The sequence below is a fragment of the Pristiophorus japonicus genome, chromosome 3, assembly GCF_044704955.1.
Source record: "Pristiophorus japonicus isolate sPriJap1 chromosome 3, sPriJap1.hap1, whole genome shotgun sequence".
Classification (NCBI taxonomy): Eukaryota; Metazoa; Chordata; class Chondrichthyes; family Pristiophoridae; genus Pristiophorus; species Pristiophorus japonicus.
In genome coordinates this window covers 133,728,774-133,741,723 of record NC_091979.1, presented here as the reverse complement: position 1 = coordinate 133,741,723, position 12,950 = coordinate 133,728,774, and the positions used below count along the sequence as shown (strand labels likewise).

Genomic DNA, 12,950 nt, shown 5'->3' with positions numbered 1-12,950 from the left:
CTCATAGTGGCTCACTTATGCATAATTGCTCACAGTAACTCAGCGGGAGGCTTATAACATTCCAATTTTTCGCCAAATTCCTTTCATAAGAACATAAGAATTAGGAACAGGAGTAGGCCATCTAGCCCCTCGAGCATGCTCCGCCAATCAAAAAGATCATGGCTGATCTGGCCGTGGACTCAGCTCCACTTACCTGCCCGCTCCCCATAACCCTTAATTCCCTTATTGGTTAAAAATCTATCTATCTGTGATTTGAATACATTCAATGAGCTAGCCTCAACTGCTTCCTTGGGCAGAGAATTCCACAGATTCACAACCCTCTGGGAGAAGAAATTCCTTCTCAACTCGGTTTTAAATTGGCTCCCACGCATTTTGAGGCTGTGCCCCCTAGTTCTAGTCTCCCCGACCAGTGGAAACAACCTCTCTGCCTCTAACTTGTCTACCCCTTTCATTATTTTAAATGTTTCGACAAGATCACCCCTCATCCTTCTGAACTCCAACGAGTAAAGACCCAGTCTACTCAATCTATCATCATAAGGTAACCCCCTCATCTCCGGAATCAGCCTAGTGAATCGTCTCTGTACCTCCTCCAAGGCTAGTATATCCTTCCTTAAGTAAGGTGACTAAAACTGCACACAGTACTCCAGGTGCGGCCTCACCAATACCCTATACAGTTGCAGCAGGGCCTCCCTGCTTTTGTACTCCATCCCTCTCGCAATGAAGGCCAACATTCCATTCGCCTTCCTGATTACCTGCTGCACCTGCAAACTAACTTTTTGGGATAAGGATCCAAAAAGAGTTTCATGCACAAGGACCCCCAGGTCCCTCTGCACCGCAGCATGTTGTAATTTCCATCACTCTCTCAAACAGCAGATTCTTGCAATGATCCAGTTGCAATGCTGTTGTTTACTAAATGGCTCTCAGATCACTGGGGTTTGTTAGACATTCACCATACATTGGTTTTTATAGAAATTTGCCATGATACAGTTAATTTCTGTAAGAATTCCCATGATAATCTCACACGTCTATCATATTAGTAATTTCCAATAACAAATCAGCATAATGCGTTGGTTCCTTTTAGGCTGTGCCACTGGAAATTTATTTTAGAATAACAAAATTCTTATTTTTCATGACAGATTCTTGCAGCACTTCAGCATGTACAACGTTCCTGATTCTTACAGGGATTCCACATCTCATTTCCCTTTAAAATTTGGCCTTAGAGAGGGAGCAGAGGAGATTTACTAGAATGATTGCATAGAAAAGTACAGCACGGAAAGTGGTCATTTTGGCCCATCGTGTCAGTGCCGGCCGACAAAGAGCCTAATCCCACTTTCCAGCTCTTGGTCCATAACCCTGCTGGTTACGGCACTTCAAGTGCACATCCAAATACTTTTTAATGTGTGCATGAAAGACTTCAGTTATGTGGATAGACTGCAGAAACTGGGGTTATTCTCAGAGCAGATTTTTAGAGTCTAGGGGAATCAAGGGATATGGAGATCAGGCTGGAAAGTAGAGTTGAGGTCGATGATCAGCCATGATCTTATTGGATAGCAGATCAGACTCGATGGGCCGTAGGGCCTACTCCTGCTCCTAGTTCTTATGTTCACAGCACAGAAGGAGGCCATTCGATCCAATTAGTCCCCCACGCATGCTGTTTCCCCATAGCCCTAAAGGTTTTCCCCACTAAGTATTTATCTAATTCCCTTTTGAAAGTTATTATTGAATCTGCTTCCACCACCCTTTCAGGCAGTGTATTCCAGATTTTAACAATTCACTGTGTAAAAAAATGTTTCCTCATGTTCCCCCTAATTTTTGGGAGGGTACGTGGTTTCTTTAACGGGCTGTGTGGCCCAGTCATGCGTGAAAACGGCCATTGAAAAGCCGGGAAGCGGGCTGTATGGAACCTCCAGCTTAGCGGGAATGTTGATGTCGACCCTGGTCCTTTTGCCAATTACCTTAAATCTGTATCCACTGGTTACTGACCCTTCTGCCACTGAAAACAGTTTCTCCTTATTTACTCTATCAAAACCCTTCATGATTTTGAACACTTCTATCAAATCTCTCCTGAGCCTTCTCTGCTCCGAGAATAACCCCAGTTTCTGCAGTCTATCCATATAACTAAAGTCTTTCATGCATGCTACCATTCCAGTAAATCTCCTCTGCCCCCTCTCCAAGGCCTTCGAAGCCTTCCAAAAGTGTGGTGCCCAGAATTGGCCACAATACTCCAACTGGGGTCTAAGCAGTGTTTTATGAAGGTTTAGCATAATTTCCTTGCTTTTGTATTGTATGCCGCTAATTGTACAGTCAAGGATCCCGTATGGCAAGAGATATGGGGTTGGTGCGCGAAGGTGGAGTTGAGGAAGATTAGTCATGATCTTACTGAATGGCAGAGCAGGCTCGAAGGACCGAATATCCTACTTCTGCTCCTATTTCTTTTGTTCTTATGCCTTTTTAAACAGCCTTCTCAACTTTTCCTGCCAACTTCAAAGATTTGTGTACGTAACCCCCGCCCCACAGGACATTCTGTTGCTGCAACCCCTTTAAAATTGTATCATTTAGTTTATATTGCCTCTCCTCATTCTTCCAACTAACATTTCTCTGCGTTAAATTTAATCTGCCATTTGTCACCAGTTTATGTTCTCCTTAAGTCTGTTACTATCGTCGTCACTGTTTACTACATTTCTGAGTTTTGGGTCAACTGCAAATTTTGAAATTATGCCGTGTGTATCCAAGTCCAGGTCATGAATATATATCATGAAAGATATATAAGGGATTCACCATAACACACTCCATTACAGGACTTTTCCAAAATAATTTTTTCTTAATGATTTACATTTATGATTAAGAATTGTTGTGTTTAATCAACTACATGACAATAACATGGAGGCATCCAAAATTATCCTAATTCACAAACATTGTCCAATATCCTAAGAGACTGCACAGCTGGGAGAGGAGGAAAAGACTTAACACCTCTAATCATCATAGGAAGTCGCTCGGAATCGAGGAAGGCTTGCTTCCACTCTAAAAATGAGTTCTTAGGTGGCTGAACAGTCCAAAAGGAGAACCACAGTCCCTGTCACCGGTTGGACAGACAGTTGTTGAGGGAAAGGGTGGTTGGGACTGGTTTGCCGCACGCTCTTTCCGCTGCCTGCGCTTGGTTTCTGCATGCTCTCGGCAAAGTGACTCGAGGTGCTCGGCGCCCTCCCGGATGCACTTCATCCACTTAGGGCTGTCTTTGGCCAGGGACTTCCAGGTGTCAGTCGGGATGTTGCATTTTATCAAGGAGGCTTTGAGGGTGCCCTTGAAAAGTTTCCTCTGCTCACCTTTGGCTCATTTGCTGTGAAGGAGTTCCAAGTAGAGCACTTGCTTTGGGAGTCTTGTGTCAGCCATGCGAACAATGTGGCCTGCCCAGCAGAACTGATCGAGTGTGGTCAGTGCTTCAATGCTGGGGATGTTGGCCTGGTCGAGGACACTAACGTTGGTGCGTCTGTCCTCCCAGGGGATTTGCAGGATCTTGCGGAGACATCGTTGGTGATATTTCTCCAGCGATTTGAGGTGTCTACTGTATATGGTCCATGTCTCTGAGCCATACAGGAGGGCGGGTAGTACTACAGCCCTGTAGACCAGGAGCTTGGTGGTAGATTTGAGGCGGTGTTGAATCTTGTCGTCAATGTCTGCCCTTGTTGATGAGGTTCCCAAGGTATGGGAAATGGTCCACGTTGTCGAAGGCCATTCCATGGATCTTGATGACTGGGGGGGCAGTGCTGTGCGGCAGTGACAGGCTGGTGGAGGACCTTTGTCTTACGGATGTTTAGTGTAAGGCCCATGCTTTCGTACGCCTCAGTGGAAATGTTGACTATGACTTGGAGTTCAGCCTCTGAATATGCACAGACGCAGGCGTCGTCCGCTTACTGTAGCTTGACGAGAGGTTGGGACCGTCTTGGATCTGGCCTGGAGACGACAAAGGTTCAACAGGTACCCACTGGTTCTGTAATTTAGTTCCAATCCAGTGGGGAACTTGTTGAGTGTGAGGTGGAGCATGTCAGCGAGAAAGATTGAGAAGAGGATTGGCGCGATGACGCAGCCCTGTTTGACCCCGGTCCGGATGTGGATTGGGTCTGTAATGGATCTGTTAGCAAGGATCACAGCTTGCATGTCGTGGTGGAGCAGGCGGAGGATGGTGACGAACTTTTGGGGCAGCCGAAACCACCTCTAATGCTTAGTACCTGTATATGGTTTTTATTTCCTTACTATATTTGGCAAAGGATTAATGTTAAACATTCTATTACGAGCATACAATAGATTTTAACAAGTTAAATTACAAATATTTGAAAACCAAAAATGTAACTTTCAAAGTACAAAACATATCCAACATACATATTACTTTCTCCCCCACAATTTTTTGGGGGGCCACGTGGTCCTTTAAGGGGCTGCGCGGTCCATTTAAAATACCGTGCATATGCAGTATTTCTACTGAAAAACTGCGCGGGATCTCTTGAGCACTGTGCGGCTACGCAGCTTACTGGAAATATTGGCCTTGTGTCTCTCAGAAACATCTCAAAGCATGTTTCATGCAATTGATTATTTTGTAGTGCAGAGTGATATAGGCAGCCGTAGCAACAATTGCACTAAGCATGTTCCCACAAACAGCAAGGAGACGAAAGACCAGTGAATCTGTTTTTGATGGTATTAATTGAGGTAGGAATGTTGGCCAGGACACCAGGAGAACTCAATGCTCTTCAAATTATGCCATGGACCTTCTAATAGCCACCTGAACTGATAGATGTGACCTCAGTTTAATGTCTCCTCCAAAGGGCAAAACCCATGACAATGCATCACACCTTTGGTATTGCCATCCAGTGCCAGCTTAGATAATGAGTTACATATCCTGCCATGGGACTCAAATCTATAACTTCTTAAGCCAGAGGCAAGAATACTACCAACCAAACCACGCTGACATTTTTTTGCTGGAGAGTCTGAACATTGTGAAATATTGGGCATCAAGTGAAGCACTGCAAGTTAAGCCATCTGCATTCAGATTCCAAAATGTCTGTAGTCAACACATAATCAGACCTTTCCGAGGCAAATCATTCAGCATTTGCTACTTCATTTTGTAATGTATAATTGTTCGTTACTGGATATGGAAGACTCTTGCTGTGTCACAAGGATGATATCCGCATAGTGAGAAGCGCAAACACCCTATTATCAATTGAAAACAGATTCATGCTATTTTCTCAAAAACATGTCAAAAGTGCAGCAGAGATTCTCTGGGGCCATCCCAAACTTTAAAAGGACTGATACAAGAGACCACATCAACAAAGTGGTCTTGCAGCAGTTTTACATTATTCTATCAGAAGTGCAATTTCTAGCCTGCATCACTACATCTCACATTAGTAAAAACATCTGTTCACAAAAATCAATCATTCTCACGAATGCTATTAAAATGCCAATGACACCAGAAAATAACAAAATATGCAAATGTGCTGGGGAGCAACTGTACATCAGCAGATTTCTACTATCATTCTCCTCCCAATCCGATTGTAGTCAACGAATGTAACTCTTCTAAGCTAAAGTCATCCTGTTACATAGAATCCAAGCTCAGGATTACTTTGAAGCCACTATGAAAGAAAATGGCAGTTGATACTCTCCGATCTTAATGCTGACTTTAACCCATTAATTTGAATGAGTTACCATTGGTGTTACAATTGGAAGGAATTAGAATTGTGGTTCAAGTTAATGAAGATAAACTACAAAGAACATTAAACAATGAATAGCTTACAAATACGAATATTTATTACTGCTTTATATCCCTCCATGCATCTTTATTAAAATTAAATCTCACTGTGCTATGCAGCATTCCCTACGTTAGTAGTAAGTATGTTGCACCTCTCTCCACCATTCTTGATCTAAATGCTGGGAGGTCCATGAGAACAACCCAGTATGACAAACAGTTTTGATTTTCCATTACTCCCATCTAACCTTTTTTTATTCGTTCTGGGATGTGCATCACTGGCAATACCAGCATTTATTGTCCATCCTTAATTGCCCTCGAGAAGGTGGTGGTGAGCCGTCTTCTTGAACCGCTGCAGTCCTTGTGGTGAAAGAACTCCCACAGTGCTATTAAGGAGGGAGTTCCAGGATTTTGACCCAGCAACGATGAAGGAACAGCAATATATTTCCAAGTCGGGATGGTGTGTAACTTAGAGGTGATGATGCTCCCATACGCCTGCTGCCCTTGTCCTTCTAGGTGATAGAGGTCGCGGGTTTGGGAAGTGCTGCTAAAGAAGCCTTGGTGAGTTGCTGTAGTACATCTTGTAGATTGTACACACTGTAGCCACAGTGCGCCGGTGGTGGAGGGAGTGAATGTTGAAGGTGGTGGATGGGGTGCCATTCAAGCAGGCTGCTTTTGAACTTCTAGACTGTTGTTGGAGCTGCACTCATCCAGGCAAGTGGAGAGTATTCCATCACACTCCTGACTTGTGCCTTGTAGATGGCGGAAAGGCTGTGGGGAATCAGAAAGCAAGACACTCGCCACAGAATACCCAGCCTTTGACCTGCTCTTTTTGCCACAGTATTTATGTGGCTGGTCCAGTTAAGTTTCTGGTCAATGGTGACCCCCAGGAGTGGGGGAATTCAGCGATGGTAATGCCGTTGAATATCAATGAGAGGTGGCTCATTTGTTGGAGATGGTCATTGCCTGCCACTTGTGTGGCGTGAATGTTACTTACCACTTATCAGCCCAAGCCTGAATGTGGTCCGGGTCTTGCTGCATGCGGGCATGGACTGCTTCATTTTCTGAGGAGTTGCGAATGGAGCTGAACACTGTGCAATCATCAGCGAACATCCCCACTCTGAAATAATGCTGGATAGCCGAGGACACTGCATTGAGGAACTTCTGCAACAATGTCCTGGGGCTGGGATGATTGACCTCCAACAACCACATATCATCTTCCTTTGTACTAGGTATGACTCCAGCCAGTGGAGAGTTTCACCCTGATTCCCATTGACTTCAGTTTTACTCAGGCTCCAAGATGTTATACTCAGTCAAATGCTGCCTTGATGTCAAGGACAGTCACTCTCATCTCACCTGTGGAATTCAGCTCTTTTGGCAGAACCCAAACTTAGCATCAGTGAGCAGATTATTGATTAGTAAGTGCCATTTGATAGCACTGTCAATGACACCTTCCATCATTTTGCTGATAATTGAGAGTAGACTGATGGGGCAGTAATTGACCAGATTGGATTTGTCCTGCTTTTTGTGGACAGGACATACCTGGGCAGTTTTTTGCATTGTCGGGTAGATGCCAGTGTTGTAGTGTACTGGAACAGCTTGGCTAGAGGCATGGCTAGTTTTGGAGCACAAGTTTTCAGTACGATAGCCAAGATGTTGTCGGGGCCCATAGCCTTTGCTCTATCCAGTGCTTCTTGCTATCACGTGAAGTGAATCAAATTAGCTAAAGACTGTCTTCTGTGATGGTGGGGACCTCAGGAGGAGGCCAATATGAATCATTCATTCGGCACTTCAGGCTGAAGATGGTTGCAAACACTTCAGCCTTGTGTCTTGCACTTGCGTGCTGAGCTCCACCATCATCGAGGATGGGGATGTTCATGGTGCCTCCTCCTCCCATTAGTTGTTTAATTGTCCACCACCATTCATGACTGGATGTGGCAGGACTGCAGAGCTTTTATCTGATCCGTTGATTGTGGGGTTAATTAGCTCTGTTTATAGCATGCTGCTTAGCATGCATGTAGTCCTGTGTTGCAGCTTCCCCAGGTTGGTACCTCATTTTTAGGTATGCCTGGTGCTGCTCCTGGCATGCTTTTCTGCACTCCTCATTGAACCAGGGTTTGTCCCCAGGCTTGACTGTAATGGTAGAGTGAGGGATATGCTAGGCCATGAGATTACAGATTGCGATGGAATACAATTCTGCTGCTGGCCCACAGCGCCTCATGGATGCCCAGTTTTGAGCTGCTAGATCTCTTAGCTAGACATCTCCCCATGGCAGTGTGGTTGAAACAAACTAATGTTTGCAGGGAGGTACCTGTAGTACTCAAAAAAAACCCTGCTACTGTTCAAAAAGAATGCACTTACATTTATATAGCACATGTCCCAAAGCACTTTACAGAAAATTAAGTATTTTAGAAGTGTAGCCACTGTTGTAATGTTGGAAACGTGGCAGTCAATTTGTACACAGCAAGATCCCACAAACAGCAATTAAATAAATGACCAGACAATCTGTTTTAGTGATGTTGGTTGAAGGATAAATGTTTGCCAGGACATTGGGAGAACACCCCTACTCTCTTCAAGATAGTACCATGGGATCCACCTGAGAGAGCAGACGAGGCCTCGGTTTAATATCTCATCTGAAAGAAGGCACATCCAGCAGTGCAGCACTCCCTCATTACTGTCCAGAAGTGTCTCTGGACTGGGTCTCGAACTCACAATCTTCTAACTCAGAGGCAATTATGCTACCACTGAGTCAATAGTGCTTGTGGACTAGCTGAATTGTCAAGTAGCAAGCATCCCACCAGACTGGTAACTGCATTATTATCCTCCCCTTCAATAATCATATCTATTTGATGTAGTTATTTTTAAATATTCTAAGCCACTTTAACTGCCAAATTTGAGTCCTCATACTATAATGTGCCCGTGTTAAATAGGCATCTGACTTTTTTTTAAATAATATATTCTTAAAAGAGGGTAGTCGTGTTAACTATGATGTATTACAGAACTAAATTTGGCTTTAACTTGTAAATACCAAGGCAGTTCATGCAACTGGGGAAAACCACAGCTGCAAAGGCAGGTACTGAAAAGTGAGTAATTTGCTGTTCTTCTAATTAGAGCACTTCCAAAGGCATAAATGTAGATGGAAAAACTGTCCAATAATTCAAGAAATCATCCTAGACGTGAATGTGATAAAAACATTTGTTCTAACCCCGCCCCCCCCCCTCTATAATTAGGCATCAGATCTGTCACCCAGTCAGGTACTATATGATTGATAAGAACATGATTATTTAAACAGTTAAATCAAGCATGAATTCACATACCTGTCTTGTCAAATGGAAATTGCTGGCAGCTGGTGACCCCCTTTTTCCAGGGGCACTTGTACACTGCTCCACCTTCGACAATGTTTGGCTGAGATGTATTAGCCTTTGGGGCTCCAACTAAAATGTTCATCCTAGCAAAATTATGAAAAAGAGCAGAGAGGCAAAAAGCCTTTGTTCAATTTACTGTACTAGCGAACGTATTGTATTCACGTACAATGTAACAGACTGATCAAATACATTCTGCAACGGGCTTAGTCCATAGATACCAATATTGTTTAGTTTTTGACTGAAAAACAAAAAGATATACGAGTATTTAACGATCACAACAGGGTGCTTACTTTCTTGCCTTAATCATACAATCGAAGCCATTCACAAATTTTAAATCCACATTCGCTGTATTTAAGCAATAAGCATATTTATGTATTTTTGCGAAAACAAAGTTGGTTCAAATTGATACAAAAGTTTCCAGAACCCCGTCTGGAGAATTCTTTAACCTCTTACTTACTGTGTCAGGCCAGGTGTGAAAAAATCGACAGCAAATCCGAAGTAACTGCCCTGAGGTCCGGAATAAACGGACGGGCTGGTGGTGTCCAAGTTAAATCCGGTACAATAGGAGAGTGCGAAGAAAATTACAGCCAGCGCCTGGCGCCCCATGCCCAGACCCACGGGTGCCATTATTATTCGCCTCTTGCTGCTCGCCTCACAACGTTCCCAAGTTCTGCCTTCGAAGGAGGGCGAGCTTGCTGAGGGTCGCTGTTTTCAGTAGGGTGGAAATGATCAATCTACAGCGGCGCAGCAGCGGGCCCGGCGAACACCATCCGCTTGCGCTGTTGACTGTCTGGCTGTGCGGTGACTCGGTGCAAGGGGAACTGCCCGCGTGCTCCGCTCCCAGGCGATGTTTGAAGGTTAGGATTCAGAACCCCGGCCCGGCGCTACCAATGACAACAGAGCGGCCGCGCGCCGCTCGTGTCAGGAAGTGTCGTGAGATGCGAGCGGCGTCGGACGTGAGTCAGACTGTGTTTCCGCACACCCCGACCCGCGTTTAAAGGCAGCTTTCCACCGACGTCTTTCTGCAAGAGCAGCTCCGCCCAACCAGTCTTGCCGCAATACCTGTCATAAGTTTTTTTCTCTCTCCTACATTGTGCATTCCAACAGACAACTTGAATGGAACAATCAACTGGTCTGCACGGGAGATCATTCTGGCCAGACTTGGTTTGAACCTGGGGACAAACTTTGGGGTGAGGGGCGGGGGTTAGTTTGTGTCGTAATGTGGAAACTTTTTTCGCAAATTGAAAAATATAATTACCCAGCAGCTTCCCAGGGTATAAGCAATAGAACAAAGGCTATGGACTTGTCGAATGTGAGCGGTTTAATGGCTTATGGAGGCATAGCCGGTAAAACAGATGACAAGAACTGTTTCAAACAGGAAACACTTCATATAGATTACCTAAAATCTGCACACTTCTGTCATCATTTCGAACACTTACAGAAGTATCAACAAATGAAATAAGTTAGGAATGACATTTGTAATCAATGAAAATGGCGGATGGCAATCTTATTTAAACATAACACAAAAGCAAAATACTGCGGAATCTGGAATAAAAACAGAAAATGCTGGAAATCTCAGCAGGTCAGGCAGCATCTGTGGCGAGAAAGCAGATTTAACGTTTCGGGTCGATGACTCTTCGTCAGAATGTTATTTAAACATAATGTGTGACATTTTTCGGAATGGCTTGCACTAAACTACCAGGAACGAATATTTTTTTTAAAGTTACATTCTCACCAAAGTGTCACTCAGTGGTTAACTTGAGGATGCTGAATGGTATATATCAGAAACAGTTCAGGATATTGGCCTGCAATGCAGGAGTAACTAACCAGGATACAGGAATCGACATGGGGGATTAGCAAACCACAATAAGGACCTAATTATCATCATCATAGGCAGTCCCTCGGAATCGAAGAAGACTTGCTTCCACTTTAAAAATGAGTTCTTAGATGACTGAACAGTCCAATACGGGAATTACAGTCTCTCACAGGTGGACCAGACAGTCGTTGAGGGCTCTCGGCGATGAGATTCGAGGTGCTCAGCGCCCTCCCGGATGCACTGCCTCGACTTCGGGCGGTCTTTGGCCAGGAACTCCCAGGTGTCGATGGGGATTTTGCACTTTATCAGGGAGGCTTTGAGGGTGTCCTTGAAACGTTTCCTCTGCCCACGTTTGGCTCGTTTGCCGTGAAGGAGTTCCAAGTACAGCGATTGCTTTGGGAGTCTTGTGTCAGGCATGCGAACAATGTGGCCCATCCAGCATTGCTGATCGAGTGTGGTCAGCGCTTCAATGCTAGGAATGTTGGCCTGGTCGAGGACGCTAACGTTGGTGCGTCTGTCCTCCCAGGGGATTTGCAGGATCTTGCGGAGACATCATTGGTGGTATTTCTCAGCGACTTGAGATGTCTACTGTACATGGTCCATGTCTCTGAGCCATACAGAATGGCGGGTATTACAACAGCCCTGTAGACCATGAGCTTGGTGGCAGATTTGAGGGCCTAATCTTAGATCACTCTTTTCCTCAGGCGGCCGAAGATAAAGGTCCTCCACCAACCTGTCCCCACCGCACAGCACTGCCACACAGTCATCAGCCTAATTATAACACAGCAATGATTCCCATAAATGCAAAAGCAAAATATTGCAGATGCTGGAATCTGGAATAAAAACAGAAAATGCTGTAAATCTAAGCGGGTCAGGCAGCATCTGTTCTCTCTCTTCCACTCTCTTCCCACCTACATCCGCGACTCCTCCGCTGCCCTCCATCAATTTAACAGTTTCCAGTTTCCCGGTCCCAACCGTCTCCTTTTCACATGGACGTCCAATCCTTCTACACTTTCATCCCCCACCAGGATGGCCTGAGGGCGCTCCACTTCTTCCTCGAGCAGAGGCCCAACCAGTCCCCATCCACCACCACACTCCTCCGCCTGGCTGAACTTGTTCTCACGTTGAACAACTTCTCCTTTAACTCCACTCGCTTCCTCAACCCTCATAGCTATGTCTGCTTTTTCATGGAATATGTGGAACATTCTTTGTTCTAGTACTACTCGGGTCCTCTTCCTCATCTCTTTTTCTGGTAGATGACTGTATTGGTGCTGTATACTGCTCTCGAAAATTTCATTCACGTTGTATCCAATTTCCACCCTTCCCTCACCCTCACATGGTCCATCTCCAGCTCTTCCCTTCCCTTCCTCGACTTCTCCATCTCCATCTCTGGGGATAGGCTTTTGTTATGTATCCACTATAAACCCACTGACTCCCACAGCTACCTGGACTACACTTCCTCCCACCCCGCATCCTGTAAGGACTCCATTCCATTCTCCCAGTTTCTCCATCTCCGTCGCATCTGCTCTGACAACGCCACCTTTCACACTAGTGCCTCTGACATGTCTTCCTTTTTCCTCAACAGTGGATACCCCTCTACCGAGGTTAACTTGGCCCTCGACTGTGTCCGTTCTATTTCCCGCACCTCTGTTCACACCCCTTCCTCTCCCTCTCAAAACCATGACAGGGTTCTCCTTGTCCTCATCTTTCACCTCACCAGCCTCCATGTTCAAGCGATCATCTTCCGCCATTTCTGCCACCTCCAGCGTGGTACCACCACCAATCACATCTTCCCCTCCCCTCCCCTCTCAGTATTCTGAAGGGACTGTTCCCTCCGCGACACCCTGGTCCATTCTGCAGTTACCCCCAACATCCCCTCCACTTTCAACGGCGCCTTTCCATGCAAGCGCAAGAGATGCAACATCTGCCCTTTTACCTCCTCCGCTCCCACTATCCAGGGCCCCAAATATTCCTTCCAGGTGAAACAGCAATTTACTTGTACTTCTTTCAATTTAGTATACTGTATTCGCTGCTCACG

The 12,950-nt window shown here is 45.2% G+C and overlaps 1 protein-coding gene across 1 annotated transcript in view; it reads right to left on the bottom strand.

Moving 5' to 3' along the window:
* The window catches only part of itgav (integrin, alpha V), a 153,215-nt gene extending 143,105 nt beyond the window's left edge, over positions 1-10,110 (bottom strand). Inside the window, exons 1-2 of the mRNA XM_070875830.1 lie at positions 9,554-10,110; positions 9,049-9,179 (exon numbers count right to left, since the gene is read on the bottom strand). Coding sequence (XP_070731931.1) covers positions 9,049-9,179; positions 9,554-9,723 — 301 coding nt within the window. The 5' untranslated portion in view covers positions 9,724-10,110. The remainder of the gene's footprint in view (positions 1-9,048; positions 9,180-9,553) is intronic.
* Between the last annotated feature and the right edge of the window lie 2,840 nt (positions 10,111-12,950).